The 20,798-nt window shown below is 44.3% G+C and overlaps 1 protein-coding gene across 4 annotated transcripts; it reads left to right on the top strand.

Annotated features, from left to right (window-relative positions):
• The first annotated feature begins 70 nt into the window (after positions 1–70).
• Positions 71–19,663, top strand: HNRNPA1 (heterogeneous nuclear ribonucleoprotein A1). 4 transcript variants are annotated; one of them, XR_011319389.1, is made up of 11 exons: positions 71–368; positions 610–726; positions 2,505–2,651; positions 2,727–2,937; positions 3,026–3,118; positions 3,737–3,820; positions 4,080–4,277; positions 4,361–4,498; positions 4,885–4,951; positions 5,603–5,683; positions 19,231–19,663. XR_011319389.1 is itself a non-coding variant. In XM_069758723.1 (10 exons), exons 1-9 carry the CDS (start codon positions 354–356, stop codon positions 4,944–4,946), a joined length of 1,065 nt encoding a protein of 354 aa, XP_069614824.1. In that variant the 5' UTR covers positions 71–353; the 3' UTR covers positions 4,947–4,951; positions 5,603–6,871. The 4 variants fall into 4 exon arrangements, 2 of the variants coding, with proteins under 2 accessions (XP_069614824.1, XP_069614823.1); XR_011319390.1 differs by lacking the exon at positions 19,231–19,663 and adding an exon at positions 6,761–6,871; XM_069758723.1 differs by lacking the exon at positions 19,231–19,663 and having other exon boundaries at positions 5,603–6,871.
• Positions 19,664–20,798: the final 1,135 nt, after the last annotated feature.

Raw genomic sequence — 20,798 nt, 5'->3', positions numbered from 1 at the left:
CGCTAGTGACAGGGCGCGCGATCCGCTCATAGACAGACAAGGCCTCGGCGCCAGACACACCATACAAAAGCCGGGCGGTTACAAGATTGATTGACACGGCAATGGACCAATAAAATTACGGATCGTTAATGGGCGTCACCAACGCGCTGCCCTCAGGGAAGGGGCGGGTCATCACTGGTCCTCCAATCTGAGCTAAGGATCGCGTTATGCTTTAGCCAATCACAAGCGGCGGAAATCGATAATGTCCAATAGGAAGAATTCTGGGCGTGTCCGGACGGAGTGAGAGGTTTTGTAGGATATTAGATTCGCTTTTTTTCCCTCGGTCGGCCCTGCAGGGGAGAAGCACCGGCACCATGCACGAGTCTAAGGTGAGGTTCCCGGGAGCGGCGGGTGTTCTGGGGCTGACAGGCGGCTTTATCTCCCTCACTATCTGCTGCTGCTGGGAGACGCCAGTGCGGACGCTGCGTGTCAGCTCCAGTGTATTATTAATAGCTGCGTCTACTGCAGTCTCTATGCTCCGCGGAGTGAGGGGTCGGTGCCGGCGTTGTCCGCCGCCATCTTGTGCGGCCTAGTCGGGATTTGCTTACAACCGTCTTCTCTATATTTCAGTCTCCTAAGGAGCCCCAGCAGCTCCGCAAGCTCTTCATCGGAGGCCTGAGCTTCGAGACCACGACCGAAAGTCTCCGCAGTCACTTCGAGCAATGGGGATCCCTAACGGACTGTGTGGTGAGTGAGGACCCTCATAATGGCTGGGGTTCTAGGGGTTGTGCACTGCGCTCCTCAGACAGCCGCTTCTGAGTCCGGCTTCCTGCAGTCACAGTGTGTGCGCAGGCGGTCAGTGTGTGTGCGCAGGCGGTCAGTGTGTGTGCGCAGGCGGTCAGTGTGTGTGCGCAGGCGGTCAGTGTGTGTGCGCAGGCGGTCAGTGTGTGTGCGCAGGCGGTCAGTGTGTGTGCGCACCAGGAGGGGAACAATCAGGAAAGTAAGGCTACGTTCAGACTAGCGTTGCGCGCCGCAGCGTCGGCGACGCAACGCACGGCGCACACAATAACGCGGCAAAACGCACGCAAAAACGCTGCGTTTTGCGACGCGTGCGTCGTTTTTTGCCGAAAATCGGACGCAAGAAAAATGCAACTTGTTGCGTTTTCTTGGTCCGACGCTAGCGGCAAAAAAGACGCAAGTGTTGCAAAACGCAACACACTAAAACGCATGCGTCCCCCATGTTAAACATAGGGGCGCATGACGCGTGCGTCGCCGCTGCGTTGCCCGACGCTAAGGCGACGCACACTAGCAGAACGCTAGTGTGAACGTAGCCTAATAGACACCCGTCACCACTTCTGTATTCCTCACCCACTCCTGGTTGTTGTATACAATAAACTTGGCACATCGCGATCCGGTGCCACGCATATCTGAGCTCCTCACCCTGATTATGGGCCACAGACTCCATTAGCGACTTAGTTCGCCTAGAGCCCTTTCGTTTTCTCATTTATTGCATTACTCCACAGTTTCGCGTAAGAAGGTGATTTTTCCTTCCACATTTTGTAACCAGCTTAACCAGATAAATTGGAAATTGTTCTGAAGAAGGTCCGGTGGGACCGAAAACGTTTAACTGTCGAAACTGTATCTGGGACTTGCAATAAAGCTGATTAACTTCACCTTACTACCGTTTTGAGTGCCAAGTTTATTGTATACATTGACTGACGGGTTGGAGACCCTACTTGAGCACCATCTCTCACCAACTAGCAGAGTGCCGTGTTTTGTTTATTATTTGACCACTCCTGGTTGTGCCATATAAATAGGAATAGTGTGACCGTCCCCATAGTGTCAGCACTGGCTCTCCCGGATCTTGCATGACATCACATTGGCTCTTAAGGTCCAGTACATATAATAGGTGACCTTAGTACAGGCCCCAACATCCGATCATGAGCACCTTCTAATTATCTGAAGGGGTTGCCGGGCTCAGTGAGCGCTCCGCTTTGTTCCTATATATTCTGTCTCCATACTGCCTGTGCTGTAATCTGCAGCTTGTCTTTCTCTTCAGTGACACATTGCTGCGATGCACAGCTACTACTGTTTAGATCAGGGCACAGTAACCTTCAGTGCAGCAGCTGTTGTCAAACTACAACTCCCAACATGCCCAACCAGCGGAATCACCGCCTGTTGGTGTCAGGGAATGCTGCTGGGGGTGGAATAACATCTGGAGTGCTGAAGGTCACGGATTCCTGGTACTGAAGGTGTTGAGGTAAAGCAGAGGAGGCTGCAGCCCGTGTGATTGGTAGGCGGCAGTGCCCATCTGATGTTGAATGCCTATGTTAACGCTAGATATATATATCTTGGTACCGTATTAGCCAGTAGATATGTTAACGCTAGGCCATCCATCTCTGACCCCAATAAGCCCTGTTTTGGCATGTATTAGGTTCAGAAATATTTGAAAGATTACAAGAACTACTGATGTTGACACTGTCCATGCGACATTTGAAATCAACCTAATTAAATATTTATTTTAGGTTATGAGGGAACCAATCACAAACCGTGCTCATGGCTTTGGCTTTGTCACATACATGTCATCAGAAGAGGTTGATGCAGCTATGGATGCCAGGCCTCACTGGGTGGATGGTCGCGTAGTGGACACTAAACGTGCCGTTTCCAGAAAGGTAATTGTGCCATCTTGTATTTGAGGTGTGGGTTGTGGTTTCTGCTGCTTGATCTAATAAGATCATGTTCTCTAGGATTCTCAGCGGCCTGGAGCACTTCTTACTGTAAAGAAGATCTTTGTTGGAGGTATAAAGGAGGACACAGAGGAACATCATTTAAGAGACTACTTTGAGACATATGGAAAGATCGCAGTGGTAGATATAATCACGGACCAGGCCAATGGCAAGAAAAGGGGATTTGCATTTATCACATTTGAGGACCATGATTCAGTTGACAAGATTGTTAGTAAGTGCAGCCATTCCCAATAACTTCACATACTCTATACTGGTTTTTCTTCCTGTTCCATACTTACCTGGTATTTTACATCTTGTAGTTCAGAAATTTCACACAATCAATGATCACAACTGTGAAGTAAGTAAGGCACTGTCCAAGGAAGAAAAGGCATCAGCCTCTTCCAGCCAGAGAGGTGAGTTTTCTGCTGGGTTCGGTTACTTTGCTGTACTAGCAGTGAGTGCTGGAATACTGTCCCCTCTGCTGTAGCTGTCTCCATACCCTGCATTATCTAATATGGTGCCTTTACTAGAACTGTTGGCTTTTGTAGTAACAGCTGACGTTTGGGACGGTGGCTCCATACAGTTAGGAGTTTTAGAACAAGTGTAAGAATTTTGGGGGGGTTAAAAGGTGGTGACTTCTGTCAGGAATGCCAATGAGGTGAGGTCTGACCCCATACCCACTTATTGAATTATTTTTCCATGCTGATCTATCACTTGTTACCTATGTTTCTGGCCAAAATGCCACTTGAAGGGCTTATCTCTTGCAGCATTTTGGTGTGGCAAATTATTTTTGCCAACACTAGCCATAGAAAGCGCAGTCCATGCTGCTATAGATACTATGCAATGGGTCATCTGATTAAATCCTTAGAAATCAGTTGCTTGTAAAACAAAATATTCACTATATTTAGCTATACCTGTATTTAGAGTAAATGATTTGTGTAGAGCAAATTTTAGACACTTTTATTTTCTTTTTTTCTTTTTGTTCATTTTGGACCAGCAATAGTCTGTTTTTGTTTCAATGTTTTAATTAGGGCGGGGACGTGGTGGAAACTTTGTTGGACGTGGTGGCAATGCTAACTATGGAGGACACAGAGGAAACTTTGGTGGCAGGGGTGGTAAGTATCCTGAGTGTGTTGCTGGTTAATTTGTAGAAATTGTATTGTTCCAACACACCCCAACCCTAGAGCAAAGAAATGCAGCAGATTTTACTTAACCTTCACATGCTGCATAGAGAACTCCTGGGACCTTCCCAGTTCCATAGATTGCAAAAGTGAAGCAGATTCACTACTTTCTGCTCTGAAATCTGCCAGGGGGGGATCCTTTGGGAATGTACGTAATTTTGTTTAGAGATTTAAAAAGTACATTTGTCTGTAGGCGCTTTTAGTGGACGTGCTGGATATGGAGACTATGGCTACAATAATGGGTTTAGTAATGACGGTGGTTATGGCAACAGCCCACCTTATGGAGGTGGATATGGTGGAAGCCAAAGCTATGGAGTTGGTCAAGGTGGTGGATATGGAGGAAATGGCGGTGGCTACAATAATGGTGATGGTGGATTTGGTGGAAGCAATGGTAAGTAGTGGGGTACTGAAATTTGGGTAGATCTTTATTACTTTCTGCAACTCTAGTGCTTATTCTCTTGTATTATATTTTAGGTAACTTTGGTGGCAGTGGTGGTTACAATGACTTTGGCAGCTACAATAACCAGTCATCTTCCAATTTTGGACCCATGAAAGGAGGAGGAGGCGGCAACTTCAGTGGAAGGAATTCTGGACCTTATGGTGACGGCAGTGGTGAGTAATGGATATTTATATAGGAGTGTTTTTGTTCTCATATCTTTGATGTCGAGGAGGTATAATTCCTGTGACAACTTCTGCATTTCCCTTTCATTCTATTAACCTTTGTCAGGCTGCATAATTTTACCACGTTAACAGGCTGCAGAGGTACAATTGTACCTTCATATATACCTCCACTGTGATATTTGGCCAATATATTCTGGACCAAAACTGCAGAGATGTCACGAAATTTCAGCCCTCTACGACTTTTCGAAAAAAAGTTATTGCAATTTTAAAACAGAATAGTTACAATTGTACCTAGTTAGCTGGACGTAGGTTAATGGCAGTGATATTTTGGATATTCTCACTTTTTATAATTTTTTTTTCCCCCCATCTTTTCTCAGGTGGCTATGGAGGCGGCAGTGGTGGAAGTGGCAACTACGGTGGTGGCGGCCGACGATTCTAATGGAGGTATGTTCAGCAGTCAATTTGTCAACTTGTTCTTACTACACACAGAATAGAAAACTGCCGTTACATTTCAGTTGTCAAAGTATGTGCAGATTAACATATTTGTCCCATATTGTTCAACAGGAAACAATGCTTAGCAAGAGAGGAGAGCCAGGCAAGCGACAGGTTACTACACAAGTTGAAATCAGCACAGTTGTGGCAGGGCATAGCTGCTACATGAAGAAATGTTAGCAAATCAGAATTACGTGTGAGGAAAACACAGGACTGGTTCATGATTTAATTATGAAGACTTTGTGTTTAAGCATTCCTAGGAGTGGGTTTTATTGTATAGGATTTACAGTATATATACTTTTTTTTTTTTCCCCTGTTCACAAACTGTATGCGGCGTCATGACTTTGTGGCAGTGTTCATACTGGTGGCTCAGATTGGCCACCATAATGGCTGTAGTGTGGTTGTCCCCCCATCCAGTGTCAGTCAGTGGGAGCACTTCAATTAACAATTTTAGGTTTCAACAGCTGCCTCACTTCGGGCAGCGTTATCGTTTGGTATCACATCTGCAAGTCTTGATGCTAAAGGATGCGCAGACCAGTATGTCATAGAAGAATATCTGAAATGTACATTAGTCTGAGATTTTAATTGTATGAACTCTCACAGGTGATGATTCAACACCTGAACGTGGCACGTGCACCTGATCTGACTGCTGAGCCAGAGTTTTCATGGACTACAGAACATATGGTGAGATGGTAGTTCTTGAAATGTGTTCTCCAGCCCCTGCTTTAGGTACAGCAGGGCGTTGTGGAAAGTGAAGCTATCTATACTCTCCTTCCGCAGTTACTATTCCTGGTGCGACACATTACTGCAGCCATCAATGTTCCATCAGAGCCAATGTTCACTCTGATAATAAAGGTGAAAGCCACCCAACGACTGCAGTCCTCACGTAACACAACAATGTTTCATGACCTGCCAGCAATAGTATTGCTGACCTCACTGAAGGTGCCACTGTGGGAGGAGAGTATGAATTGTTTTTGTAACTTGTACAATGCCAGATAAGCATTGCACCCACTTCACCCCTGACAGGTCATCTTTAGGCAGTGGTTGTACAGTAGTGAGCAACTTATATTGATAACATTAAATGCGTAAGTCCATTTTCACGCGCATGTGCAATGCACTGCTCGCATGGGTATACCTCAGCTAATTGCCTGATATAGGATTGAGGTGGTTAGGTCTGGAGTTCTGGCTGTCATGCTCAACTATTTCATGGACCTAAACATACATTTACCCCAAAATAACAGCTGATACTCCTAGTGCTTGCATCAGACTGGTGTGTGCAGTACTAGGACTCCTGCCAGTTGTCGGATTGGGGCACCACTTTGCTATATTTGTATTGTGGCTACTGTCAACTCTGCTGCTCTATTAAACATCTCGTTGTTGGGATGATCCTTCAATTGCCTATAGACATGTAGGAACACGTGGCAGTTAACGCCTGTAAAATAAAGGGGATAATGTGGAAAGTCACCTATATTCGGAGGTCAGATTCCTACTTGTTTATTGCTGGTCCTACAGATGTTAATGTTACAGCATCATTGTCACTAGCAATTCAGGATTGGTTTGGAATGGCATCACCTTACCTTGTCTAAGTGACCCTGACATAGACTTATATCTTTCTCCTGTGTAGTCGGCACTAGTTTAGCTCCCTTCTTACAGGGAACTTCTGGAATATTCACTTGGTTTCATGAAATTGTAAGCCCTGTTCTGTAGCTATAGCTCAAGACCTATCTTTGAAGACTGAATGTCTTACAACTTTCTCTGCAGGTGATGTGAATTCCCAGGAATACATGTTGTATATTTTGTACAATTTTCATACTGGTTTTATATATATCTTAAGTTTTCTGTTTTTTTTTAAATAAAACTTTGTATATAATACATTTGTCATGGTCACATTCTGTAATTAACAGGTAGTAATGTTCTGCATACAAGTGATTTGCTTCTGAAAAGCGTGTAAAGATTTCTGGCGAGAAGAAATATGGAGTAATGTGACCCCCGATTCATTAAGCCCTTAGTGAGAGCCAATTTCGTACTTAATGACTAAGTCAATTTTTGCAATAACCACTTTAGCCCAACCCTAATCCTAATGAAAATAAAGACGCCAGGGGAGAGAGAAATTAAATGGGGTATCTGACTTTTTTTTTTTTAATGTTTTGGCGGTCGCCATTCTGTTAATAATGGCAATCGCAACATTGGGTAGCCGAGACCCCAGAGAAATTCCGACGCTGGGGGGGCGCTATACTAATATATAAATACTAGATGGTGGTCCGATTCTAACGCATCGGGTATTCTAGAATATGCATGCCCACGTGGTATATTGCCCAGCGGACGTGGTATGTTGCCCAGCCAGGCCTGTCACAGTTTAAAAAATAAACATATACTCACCTTTCCGAGGGCCCCTTGTAGTCCACGGCAGCTTCTGGTCCCAGGGTTGGTATGAGCGCAGGACCTGTGATGATGCCACGGTCACATGATCATGACGTCATGGCAGGTCCTTCTCGCGCAGGGCCTGTGATGACGTCGCGGTCACATGATCGTGATGTCATGGTAGGTCCTTCTCCCATACCATCTTTGCCACCGGAACCTGCAATAGAAGATGGCGGCCGGCGCGAGCGACTACGGAGGGTGAGTATAGCAGGTTTTTTTTTTTTTGTATTCTTATTTTTAACATTACATTTTTTACTATTGATGCCGCATAGGCGGCGTCAATAGTAAAAAGTTGGGGGCACACAGGGTTAATAGCAGCGGTAACGGAGTGCGTTACCCGCGGCATAACGCGGACCGTTACCGCCGGCGTTAACCCTGTGTTAGCGGTGACCGGAGGGGAGTATGCGGGCGACAGGCACTGACTGCGGGGAGTAAGGAGCTGCCATTTTCTTCTGGACTGTGCCCGAGGCTGATTGGTCTCGCCAGCTTCCTTTCATGGCTGCCGCGACCAATCAGCGAATGAATAACCGGGACAGACGGAAGTGACCCTTAGACAATTATATAGTAGATAAATTACTTGGGTTCACTCTGTAACACCCTGTCATACCCCGCCCCTGACTGTTTACAAAAAGTTGTTAGAGCTGCTTTGGAAAGGCATAAAATGGATGGACTCCTAATATACATACTACATTGAACTACTGTACCCAATTTGTGCTGTTATTTTTATTTTATTTTTTTGTATAAGAATTTTGGAATGTTTTGACCTTTTCTATTCCTGATCTACGGTAATCTGTGCTGCCCTTTTATGTACATGCTCAGTGAGGCAGTGCTGTGGAATAGTCAGGGAAATGGATTCTGAGTCAGATGTTTGGCTCACCTACTCCAGTGTGCTTGTATCCACAAGTGGAACCTCTGCACCAGTGCCTTGGCTGACCTCCCTTACATCAGGGCTCAGGTGACTGGCTCTCTGCATCAGATTTCAACAGTTCTGTAATCATTTGCTGCCTGGTTTTGCCAGTAGAGTATCTGTTTTGTGGCATAGATGGCAGCAAGAACCTCCTTGGTCTGCTGTTTGTGCCAGGCCTCCCCAACTGCAGCCATAATTGCCCCCCCAAAAAGAGACAAATAGCCTGGGTGGGTAAGATGTGTGTGTGTGTGTCAGTCATGCAGATCCACCTGCTTTACCTTTTCATCATGGGAATGCAACTCTGCTGTCTCCAATCCTCAGGACAACTACGCAATGGTCTGACGAGTGATGACTGAGACCACAGTTGCTTTCACAATTAGGCCAGTTATTGGAGAACTCCGTGAGCAGTATGGTGACTGTCAACTCCACAATAATCCAAGAAACATTATTAGCTGCCACCACCAATTTGTTTTTCTGGCTCATTGGACATCTATTACAGATAGTGTTTTGGCATTGGGATGTGATTTACAGATCAAAACAAAGAGCTATTAAATTTTATATTTAATACAGAAAGGTAGGCAGTGTTAATAAAAAACTAAATATTTTACATTATTGCAAGAAAGCTTGGCTGAGTAGATTACACAAGAAGGAAAACACACAGCAAGTCAGCAGGATCTAGAGGCAACATGGCAGATGTGACAACCTACATGGTGAGCTGCAGCATGTGCTACATGTTCACAGATCGACCAGAAGAAGAATCCAATTTCACCTGTCAGAAGTGTAGACTAGTGGCCCTTTTAGAAGAAAAGGTGCGGGGTCTGGAAGAAAGAAAAGCAACTTTGAAACTCATCAAAGAGAATGAAGACTTCCTAGACAGAACAGAAGCATCTCTACTGGTCACAGAAGGTGAAAAAAGTGTCAGAGAACCTCCAAATGCAGATGAGTGGAAGCATGTGACCAAAAGAAGCAAGAAGACCATGGAGAAATCATCAACCACACAACTGAAGAACCGATATCAAATCTTTGTAGAGGATGAAGATGGCACACCTAAGGATGAAGCAATACCAGCAAGCAAAAAAGTAAAGGGCACACAGCAACAAGTGACAGCAAAAAGTACAGCCAAGAAGCAACGAAGAGTGGTGGTGGTGGGAGACTCACTACTGAGAGGCACAGAAGCAGCCATCTGCAGACCGGACATAACCGCAAGAGAAGTATGCTGCCTTCCAGGTGCGATGATCAAGGATGTGACCGATAGGATACCAAAGCTCTTCAGCTCCAAGGACGTCCACCCGTTTCTTCTCATACATGTTGGCACCAATGACATGGCAAGGCAGGACCTACCGACAATCTGCAAGGGCTTTGAAGAGTTGGGGAAGAAAGTAAAGGAACTGGATTGCACAGGTAGTTTTTTCTTCTATCCTTCCAGTAGACAGGCATGGCAGCAGGAGATGGAACAGGATCCTTGATGCGAACAACTGGCTAAGACGATGGTGCAGACAACAAGGATTCGGATTCCTGGACCACGGTGTGAATTGCTTGTACGATGGTCTCCTCGCCAGAGACGGACTACACCTCAACAAACCTGGGAAACACACATTCGCCAGAAGACTCGCTACACTCATCAGGAGGGCGTTAAACTAGAAGAAGAGGGGACGGGAAGAAAAACATTAGACTTGAACAAAGAAGACCCAGGAAAACATACTCAGAAGGGAGGTAAGAACATTTCTAAAACAATCCACAGCGAGGAGATTGGAACAAAACAAAATCCTCTAAACTGCATGCTCGCAAACGCCAGAAGCCTGACAAACAAGATGGAAGAACTAGAAGCAGAAATATCTACAGGTAACTTTGACATAGTGGATATAACCGAGACATGGTTAGATGAAAGCTATGACTGTGCAGTTAACTTACAGGGTTACAGTCTGTTTAGAAAGGATTGTAACAATCGGAGAGGAGGAGGGGTTTGTCTCTATGTAAAGTCTTGTCTATAGTCCACTTTAAGGGAGGATATTAGCGAAGGGAATGAGGATGTCGAGTCCATATGGGTCGAAATTCATGGAGGGAAAAATGGTAACAAAATTCTTATTGGGGTCTGTTACAAACCCCTAAATATAACAGAAACCATGGAAAGTCTACTTCTAAAGCAGATAGATGAAGCTGCAACCCATAATGAGGTCCTGGTTATGGGGGACTTTAACTACCCGGATATTAACTGGCAAACAGAAACCTGTGAAACCCATAAAGGCAACAGGTTTCTGCTAATAACCAAGAAAATTTATCTTTCACAATTGGTGCAGAATCCAACCAGAGGAGCAGCACTTTTAGACCTAATACTATCTAATAGACCTGACATAATAACAAATCTGCAGGTGGTCGGGCATCTAGGAAATGGCGACCACAATATTGTTCAGTTTCACCTGTCTTTCACTAGGGGGACTTGTCAGGGAGTCACAAAAACACTGAACTTTAGGAAGGCAAAGTTTGACCAGCTTAGAGATGCCCTTAATCTGGTAGACTGGGACAATATCCTCAGAAATAAGAATACAGATATTAAATGGAAAATGTTTAAGAACATCCTAAATAGGCACTGTAAGCGGTTTATACCTTGTGGGAATAAAAGGACTAGAAATAGGAAAAACCCAATGTGGCTAAACAAAGAAGTAAGACAGGCAATTAACAGTAAAAAGAAAGCATTTGCACTACTAAAGCAGGATGGCACCATTGAAGCTCTAAAAAACTATATGGAGAAAAATACTTTATCTAAAAAAACTAATTAAAGCTGCCAAAAAGGAAACAGAGAAGCACGTTGCTGATGAGAGTAAAAATAATCCCAAACTGTTCTTCAACTAGATCAATAGTAAAAGAATAAAAACTGAAAATGTAGGCCCCTTAAAAAATACTGAGGAAAGAATGGTTGTAGATGGCGAGGAAAAAGCTAACATATTAAACACCTTCTTCTCCACGGTATTCACGGTGGAAAATGAAATGCTAGGTGAAATCCCAAGAAACAATGAAAACCCTATATTAAGGGTCACCAATCTAACCCAAGAAGAGGTGCGAAACCGGCTAAATAAGATCAAAATAGATAAATCTCCGGGTCCGGATGGCATACACCCATGAGTACTAAGAGAACTAAGTAATGTAATAGATAAACCATTATTTCTTATTTTTAGGGACTCTATAGCGACGGGGTCTGTTCCGCAGGACTGGCGCATAGCAAATGTGGTGCCAGTGTTCAAAAAGGGCTCTAAAAGTGAACCTGGAAATTATAGGCCACTAAGTCTAACCTCTATTGTTGGTAAAATATTTGAAGGGTTTCTGAGGGATGTTATTCTGGATTATCTCAATGAGAATAACTGTTTAACTCCATATCAGCATGGGTTTATGAGAAATCGCTCCTGTCAAACCAATCTAATCAGTTTTTATGAAGAGGTAAGCTATAGGCTGGACAACGGTGAGTCATTGGACGTGGTATATCTCGATTTTTCCAAAGCGTTTGATACCGTGCTGCACAAGAGTTTGGTACACAAAATGAGAATGCTTGGTCTGGGGGAAATTGTGTGTAAATGGGTTAGTAACTGGCTTAGTGATAGAAAGCAGAGGGTGGTTATAAATGGTATAGTCTCTAACTGGGTCGCTGTTACCAGTGGGGTACCGCAGGGGTCAGTATTGGGACCTGTTCTCTTCAACATATTCATTAATGATCTGGTAGAAGGTTTACACAGTAAAATATCGATATTTGCAGATGATACAAAACTATGTAAAGCAGTTAATACAAGAGAAGATAGTATTCTGCTACAGATGGATCTGGATAGGTTGGAAACTTGGGCTGAAAGGTGGCAGATGAGGTTTAACTATGATAAATGTAAGGTTATACACATGGGAAGAAGGAATCAATATCACCATTGCACACTGAACGGGAAACCACTGTGTAAATCTGACAGGGAGAAGGACTTGGGGATCCTAGTTAATGATAAACTTACCTGGAGCAGCCAGTGCCAGGCAGCAGCTGCCAAGGCAAACAGGATCATGGGGGGCATTAAGAGGTCTGGATACACATGATGAGAGCATTATACTGCCTCTGTACAAATCCCTAGTTAGACCGCACATGGAGTACTGTGTCCAGTTTTGGGCACCGGTGCTCAGGAAGGATATAATGGAACTAGAGAGAGTACAAAGGAGGGCAACAAAATTAATAAAGGGGATGGGAGAACTACAATACCTAGAGAGATTAGCGAAATTAGGATTATTTAGTCTAGAAAAAAGACGACTGAGGGCCGATCTAATAACCATGTATAAGTATATAAGGGGACAATACAAATATCTCGCCGAGGATTTGTTTATACCAAGGAAGGTGACGGGCACAAGGGGGCATTCTTTGCATCTGGAGGAGAGAAGGTTTTTCCACCAACATAGAAGAGGATTCTTTACTGTTAGGGCAGTGAGAATCTGGAATTGCTTGCCTGAGGAGGTGGTGATGGCGAACTCAGTCGAGGTTCAAGAGAGGCCTGGATGTCTTCCTGGAGCAGAACAATATTGTATCATACAATTATTAGGTTCTGTAAAAGGACGTAAATCTGGGGATATATTATGATGGAATATAGGCTGAACTGGATGGACAAATGTCTTTTTTCGGCCTTACGAACTATGTTACTATGTTACAAAGCGCACAAAACAATACAGCATATTTAATTATATAAAGTATAAGGATAAACAATAGAAAATTACTAAAACACTGTCACTGCAATTGCTTCAGCTTTTTGGAGGGAGGTCTTCCTGAAAGAAAATAGACAATATCCACTGTTAGCTGTTCCTTCAAGAACAGACAAGGACGAATAGTTGGCATTTGCCTTTCATTAACATAAGTTACCTCCTTTCTGGTGACTGATAACAGGGCGAGTCATGGGATGTGGCTTCAGTTTCAGAAAATTAAATTACCAGCTTCAAGTACATCTCTACCCCAGGAGGGTCACAGGTGGCAAATATCATCTTTCCCTATCACGATTTTACAATTCCACAGAGAGCAAACATGACCTGGTTCACACAATCTGAGCATTATTCGATTGGAGGGATTCTAGTGGACCCATGGTGATGTGAGTGGATTTGTCCCATCATGACACCGTATATCTATATCCGATAAATATCGGATCGCTACAACCACCAATTTCCAGGATGTCCCTCCTGACAGCACTGTGGAGGATGTCATTATAGGGACAGGAAACAAGAGGTTAAAAGGCCCCCCCCCACCTCTTAAGGTACCGTTACACTTAACGATTTACCAACGAACACGACCAGCGATACGACCTGGCCGTGATCGTTGGTAAGTCGTTGTGTGGTTGCTGGAGAGCTGTCACACAGACAGCTCTCCAGCGACCAACGATGCCGAAGTCCCCGGGTAACCAGGGTAAACATCGGGTTACTAAGCGCAGGGCCGCGCTTAGTAACCCGATGTTTACCCTGGTTACCATTATAAAAGTAAAAAAAAAACACTACATACTTACATTCCTGTCGCATTCCCCAGCGTCAGCTTCCCTGCACTGTGTAAGCGCTGGCCGGAAAGCAGAGCGGTGACGTCACCGCTGTGCTCTGCTTTACGGCCGGCCGGCGCTGAAACTGGGGGATGCAGGGAAGCTGACGCTGAGGGACATCACAGGAATGTAAGTATGTAGTGTTTTTACTTTTACAACGGTAACCAGGGTAAACATCGGGTTACTAAGCCGAATCGGCGTCACACACACAGATTCAGCGGGTGATCCAGCGACGAAATAAAGTCCTGATTATTCCCCAGCGACCAACGATCTCCCAGCAGGGGCCTGATCGTTGGTCGCTGTCACGCATAACGATTTAGTTAACGATATCGTTGCTACGTCACAAAAAGCAACGATATCGTTATGTGTGACGGTACCTTTAGTGTTTTTCCTGACCCTATGAGGACAGGCAAGAGTGGAGGCAGTCCAGACGTGAAGTTACCTTTTGGAGTCAGGATCAGGGGATCCAAGTTGTAATATGAATTAGGGGAGATGGTTTCATTCAGATTCCCCACCCCTCCAAAGGAAAAAAAAAAAAAGAGGGGAAGAAATAATACTTCTCGTCTGGCAATACAGACGAGCTCCTACGGGCGGCCAGGAACATCATGCAGGTGGACAAATTCTCAGGACTCCTTCTATTCCGGATGAAATGTTTGGGGACCTAAAATCCCAGAGAAAATCTAAGTTACTTACCGGTAACAGGATTTTATAGAGCCCATGACATCACCACCTGGGAGAGAGTATCCATCCATCAAGGACAAGAAACCTGAATAAAAGGGAGGTACCTCTACTCAGCATCAGCTGTGTTTCAGAGCATGAGAGGACCTCCAGACAGTTAATACAATCATCACCAATTAAACATAACGTAGTGCACATCAACCAGTGATAAAAAAAGGAGAGAATATAAGGGTGCTGTCATTTGGTCTGTAAAATCCTGTTAAGTAACTAAGATTTTTCCCCTTCTCCCATGACAGCACCACCTGAGAGATTTATATAGAACAAACACTTTATGGAGGGATCACCACTTGTAACAGCTTTCTCCAAAAGGACAGATCAGCAGAGTTGGTAATGCTTAAAGAAGGTGGAAGGAGAAGACCATGTTGCTTCCTTACATATCCTGTCAATAGAGACTTCCGGCTTCTCAACTCAGGATGTTGCCACAGTCCTGGTATAATGAGTCTTCAAGTTCTGTTGAACTGACATATGACTAGAAAAGTAGGCTAACCTAATGGCCTCCCTAAAATACCTAGCTGAGGGTACCCCTTGTCATCTTGAGACCTTCTCTAACCCCCTTGAAGGAAACGAACAAGGCCTCGCTCTTCCCACAATGTTTTGTGGAACAACTCATCTTAACATGTAGGGTGTGATGTCTCTGCTCCTCATTTTTAGGATTATTAAGAAAGCAGGGGAGGGCAATCTCCAAATTCCTTAGAAGCCAGGAGGCCACTTTCAGGAGATAGCCTAACATCAGACTCAGCCTATGTGCACACGTTGTGGATTTTGTTGTGGATCTGCAGCGTTTTTTCTGCACAGATTTGCACCAAATCCGAAAAGAATGCTCAGGCAATGTTAATCAATGGGAAACCAGAATTGTGCACATGCTGCGGAAAATTTAGCACTGATCCTCAGCGTTTTATTTTCCGCAGCATGTCCATTCTTTTTGTAGATCTGCAGCATTTCTGCACCCATTGACTTCCATTGAGTCAGTCAAATCCACAGCAAAACGCAGGTGTAAAAAGGTCTGCGGATTAGTTGTGGATTTGTGTGCAAGAAAGGAAGAGTGTATTGACAGAGACACTGTGTGGGTGTAGAATATGTGCGGGTCTGCCTGTGTGTGTGTGTAGCCAGGCATCATCTGATGGGACTGCTGCTTCCATCCGGCTATGTCAGCTGTCACATATAATAGTGACGGCATGAGCCGATGATGGAAGAGTAGTCACATCATACGGTGCCTGTGTTCAATTGTAAAAAAAAAAAAAAACATTTACATATTCACATACATATTCATACTTGCCAAACGGCTGATCCCCGAAGCCCTCGTTCTCCTTCAACAAAAATAAAATAAACCAGCATATATTTACCTTTCCACCGTATTCCATTTAATAACGAGTGTCCCATGGCGATCTCGTGTAGAACAGTCACATCGGAAGATGTGACCGCTCTACGCGGCTCCAGTGATACACTGACAGGAGGTGATCTGCAGTTTTATCACTCTGCCGCCGTGAGAGTTCACCGGCGTTCGTGCTGTCACTTGTGGCACCGCTGTGTGAGAAAATTCCCACGCAGTGTTGCCGTAAAGTGAGAGCATGAACTCCGGTGAACTCTGTGATGCACTGCAGGAGGATTATCTCCTGTCAATGTATCACCGGATGCCCTGTAGAACGGTCACATCTTCCGATGTGACTGTTCTACACTGGAGATCATCGTGGGACACTCGTTATTAAATGGATTACATCGAACAGGAAGTATTTATGTTGGTTTATTTTATTTTTTTGCAGGAGATCGAGGGAGTCGGGGATTAGGTGATGCAGTAAGTATGGTTAATTAAGATTATTAAAGAATTTTATTCTGGCTGTGTCTTTATTGACCATATATCTATAGGATTAGTAATGGTGTCTTATAGACGCCGCTCCATTACTAAGCCCTGGACTTGATGTCACCTGTCAATACAAAGGTGACATCAACCCCACAAATATGAACCCCACTTGCCACCGCCACAGGGCAAGTGGGAAGAGCAAGGCTAAATACCAGAATTGGCGCATCTATAAGATATGCCATTTCTGAGGCGGCTGAGAGCTGATGGTTTTAGCCTGGGAGGGCTAATATCCATGGCCTCTTCCCAAGCTATTATTTTCAGCCCGCAGCTGTCTGCTTAGCCTTTGCTGTTTCGATTTTATAGGGGGACCCCATGTCAATTTTTTTCTGGGGTTCCCCTGTAAACTAGCCAGTAAAGGCTAGACAGACAGCTGTGTTCTGATACTAGTAACCTGGAAAACTATGGCTATTGGCTCCTTCCCAGAATATTAACATCAGCCATCGGCTTTCCTTCTGCTGGTTAAGAAAATTGCGCAGGAGGCCATACAATTTTGTTTAATTTTTTTTTTTTTTTAAATAACCAGGTATTGTGTTTTACGCAGATATGTGCGTGCGTCTTTATTTAACGATTTATGTACCATTTTATTAATGAGGGTATCTGGCTGACACCTGTTCATTACTAAACTTTGGGCTTGGTAAGATAGATAGTTATAACTATACTAGATGGTGGCCCCATTCTAACGCATCGGGTATTCTATAATATGCATGTCCACGTAGTATATTGCCCAGCCCACGTAGTATATTGCCCAGCCACGTAGTAAATTGCCTAGTGACGTAGTATATTGCGCAGCCACGTAGAATATTGCGCAGCCACGTAGAATATTGCCGAGCCACATAGTATATTGCCCAGTTACGTAGTATATTGCCGAGCTACGTAGTATATTGCACAGCCCACGTAGTATATTGCCCAGTGACGTAATATACTGGCCAGCCACTTAGTATATTGCCCAGTGACGTAGTATATTGCCCAGCCACGTAGTATATTGCACAGCGAAGTAGTATACAGCACAGAGCCACGTAGTATATTGTATTGGCCAGTCACGTAGTATATTGCCCAGCTACATAGTATATTGCCCAGCCAGGTTTGTCACAGGTGAAAAAATAAACATATACTCACCTTTCCGAGGGAGCCCTTGTAGTCCACGGCAGGTTCCGGTCCCAGGGTTGGTATTAGCGCAGGACCTGGGATGATGTCGTGGTCACATAACCGTGACGTCATGGCAGGTCTTTGTAGCGCAGGCGGGCAGGGCCTGTGATGACGTCGCGGTCACATGACCGTGACGTCATGGCAGGTCCTTGGCGCGCAGGGCCTGTGATCACGTCGCGGTCACATGACCGTGACGTCATGGCAGGTCCTTCTACCACCGGAACCTGCAACGGAAGATGGCGGCCGGCGCGAGCTGCAACGGAGGGTGAGTATAGAAGGTTTTTTTTTTGTATTATTATTTTTAACATCGCATTTTTTACTATTGATGCCGCATAGGCAGCGTCAATAGTAAACAGTTGGGGACACACAGGGTTAATAGCGGCGGTAACGGAGTGCGTTACCCGCGGCATAACGCGGCCCGTTACCGCCGGCATTAACCCTGTGTTAGCAGTGACGGAAGGAGAGTATGCGGGCGACAGACACTGACTGCGGGGAGTAAGGAGCGGCCATTTTCTTCCGGACTGTGCCCGTTGCTGATTGGTCGCGGCAGCCATGACAGGCAACTGGCGAGACCAATCAGCGAATGAATAACCGTGACAGAAGAACAGACAGACAGACGGAAGTGACCCTTAGACAATTATATAGTAGATATGTATATAATATTCACTTATATTTGTTTTGTGTGTAAACATTATATTTGAACATGTTTTGTAATGATATGGTCTTTAATGGAGAATGTAAAAGAAGTGGTTGGACAAGGAAATTACATATCAATTCTTTTTTTTTTTTTGTTAAATAATATATCTTTATTTAGCTTACAAAGACACATACAAATCCACATGAAAAAAACTCAAATCCGCATCACACACATCAAATCCGCGCGGATTTTCAACTGCGTTTTTTGCCAAGAGAGGAAGAATCTGCGCAGATTTTTACAACAGCAAATCTGCAATGTGTGCACATACCCTTAATATAACTTCAGTGACCTGCATAAACATGATTAACTGATAATGCTTGTATGTTGCTGATTCTACGAGCCAACGTCAACGCCACAAATATCACCGTTTTTAATGTGACTGTCTTAACTGGTAGGGTTTAAAGGGGCTTTAGTTAATGCCTCCCGGACTAGGTTTAAATCCCAGAGAGGTATTCTTGGGGTAGGTATTGGTCTGGACTAGTCACATGCTTTGATGAAACTGACAATCCACCTATCAGGCGCCAGATTATAGTTATATAAGGCTTCTAGGGTCAACACCTGTACTCCTAAGAGTGCTCGTAGACAAGCCCATTTCCATACCTTTCTGGAGGAATTCTAAGATGGCCTTTATTGGTATTTTACCTCCCAAGTACTGTCCTGAAGTAACCAAGAACTTTACCCAGGTTTTACTATATATTCTATGTGAATACTTTTCTGCCCAATGATGACAGAAGTATTCTGGGAGTGATACCTTTATTGGCTAACCAGAAAATAATGTTTGCAAGCTTTCAGAGCACAGAGGCTCCTTCTTCAGGCAAATACAATTTGTTATTGTACATCACTATATATTCTAGTTATCCGTTTTCTGCTTTTAAGCAGAGTAGATCCTAAATTTTGGCTGAACCCTTCTCAAATCAATGCCCTTTCAAATTCCAGGCCATCACATGAAGGCCCGACATCTGCGGATGGCAGACTGGACCCTGACTGAGGAGATCTGGAACATCTGGGAGGAGCCACAGATCCGACACAGACATCCTCCTAATCCATGAGAACCAAGGTCTTTTGGTCCAGAAAGGAGCAATCAGAATAATTCCTGCTTGCTCCTCCCTGACTTTCCTCAATACTACAAGAATCTCCATCAATGGTGGGAAGGAGTAGACCAGATTGAAGTCCCAAGGAATCGGCAGAGCATCCACTGCATAGGGTTCCTCTCTTGGATTCAGAGAAATGAACTTTTCTGTTTCCCTGTTTTGCATGTTTGCAAACAGGTCTATATATCTGGCTCGCCCTGATGATCCATGATCTGATGATCTGTTGGAATATTGCGGGGTTTAGTTCCCATTCCCCTTGTTTAAAGTGTTTCAACTCAGGAAGTCTGCTTTTTCGTTTTCCTTCCCCTTCATGTGAAGTGCTGTTAGTGTAAATCGATGTTCTTCCGCGATCTGATGGATCTCCTACGCACATTAGAGAGTGGGATCTCGTGCCCCCTTGATGGTTGTTGTAGGCGACTGTTGTCTGGGTGTCTGACATGATGTGAGCATGATGTCCTTGCAGAATTGAAAGGAATTGTATTACTGCATTTTTTACTACCAACAACTCCTTCATATTTGACGAATAACACTTCTCTGTCTCTTACCAGACTCCTTGAACTACGCAATCTCTCAGATGTGCTCCCCATCCATCTGAGCTTGCGTCTTTCGTTATGAAATAGCCTTGTTAGATAAAGCATGGTCATACAGCAATAATAACTACAATAAATACAGGTCATGACATTTTTACCTGGATCCTGACAGCGTAACAATAAAGGTAAGAGAGTCCTGTCCCTCAGCCCCTTTGTTAGATAAAGCACGGTCATACAGCAATAACAACAACAAATACAGGTTATTACATTTTTACCTGGATCCTCACAGCGTAACAATAAAGGTAAGAGAGTCCCGTCCTTCCGCTTTTTTGTCCAGATGATCCCTAAGAGTGCCCAGATCTTCAAAGGGCAAGGTAGAACTCTTGGAAGACTTGGCCACCGCCATATCAATCTTAGGGGATTTGTCCCACATGGCCGCCTCTTCCTCCTCAAATGGATACCTCCTTTTGATGAGGGCAGTGGCCCCTTTTCTCAGACTTCTTCCATTCCATATTAATGAACATTTTAATTCTCTCAACAGGAAATGTGCACCTTTTCTTTTGTTCCAAACCCACAAAAATAATAATTTTTTTTGTACACAAGAAAGTGATACTGCGCTTAGGGATTAAATGCTAGGTGGTGCTAGGCTGCATGTAACCAGTGATTGAGCACCGCAGGGATAGAAGCAGTCACAGAAATAGATAATGGTAAATTCCCATTACTTTAGTAACTATAATGCACGTATAATCACCCAGGTGGTGCTTACCCTGCTATTAGTGCACGTGCATATATAGTATCAGGGTGCCTGTAGAAGGTATGTCCCGTCGGCGTTGAATATGCAGAAGGAGGGGAAGATCTGGAATCCGCTGCTTGCTGCTGGAGA

The sequence above is a fragment of the Ranitomeya imitator genome, chromosome 3, assembly GCF_032444005.1.
Source record: "Ranitomeya imitator isolate aRanImi1 chromosome 3, aRanImi1.pri, whole genome shotgun sequence".
In the NCBI taxonomy this organism is placed as follows: domain Eukaryota; kingdom Metazoa; phylum Chordata; class Amphibia; order Anura; family Dendrobatidae; genus Ranitomeya; species Ranitomeya imitator.
This window is presented reverse-complemented; position numbering and strand designations above follow the sequence as displayed.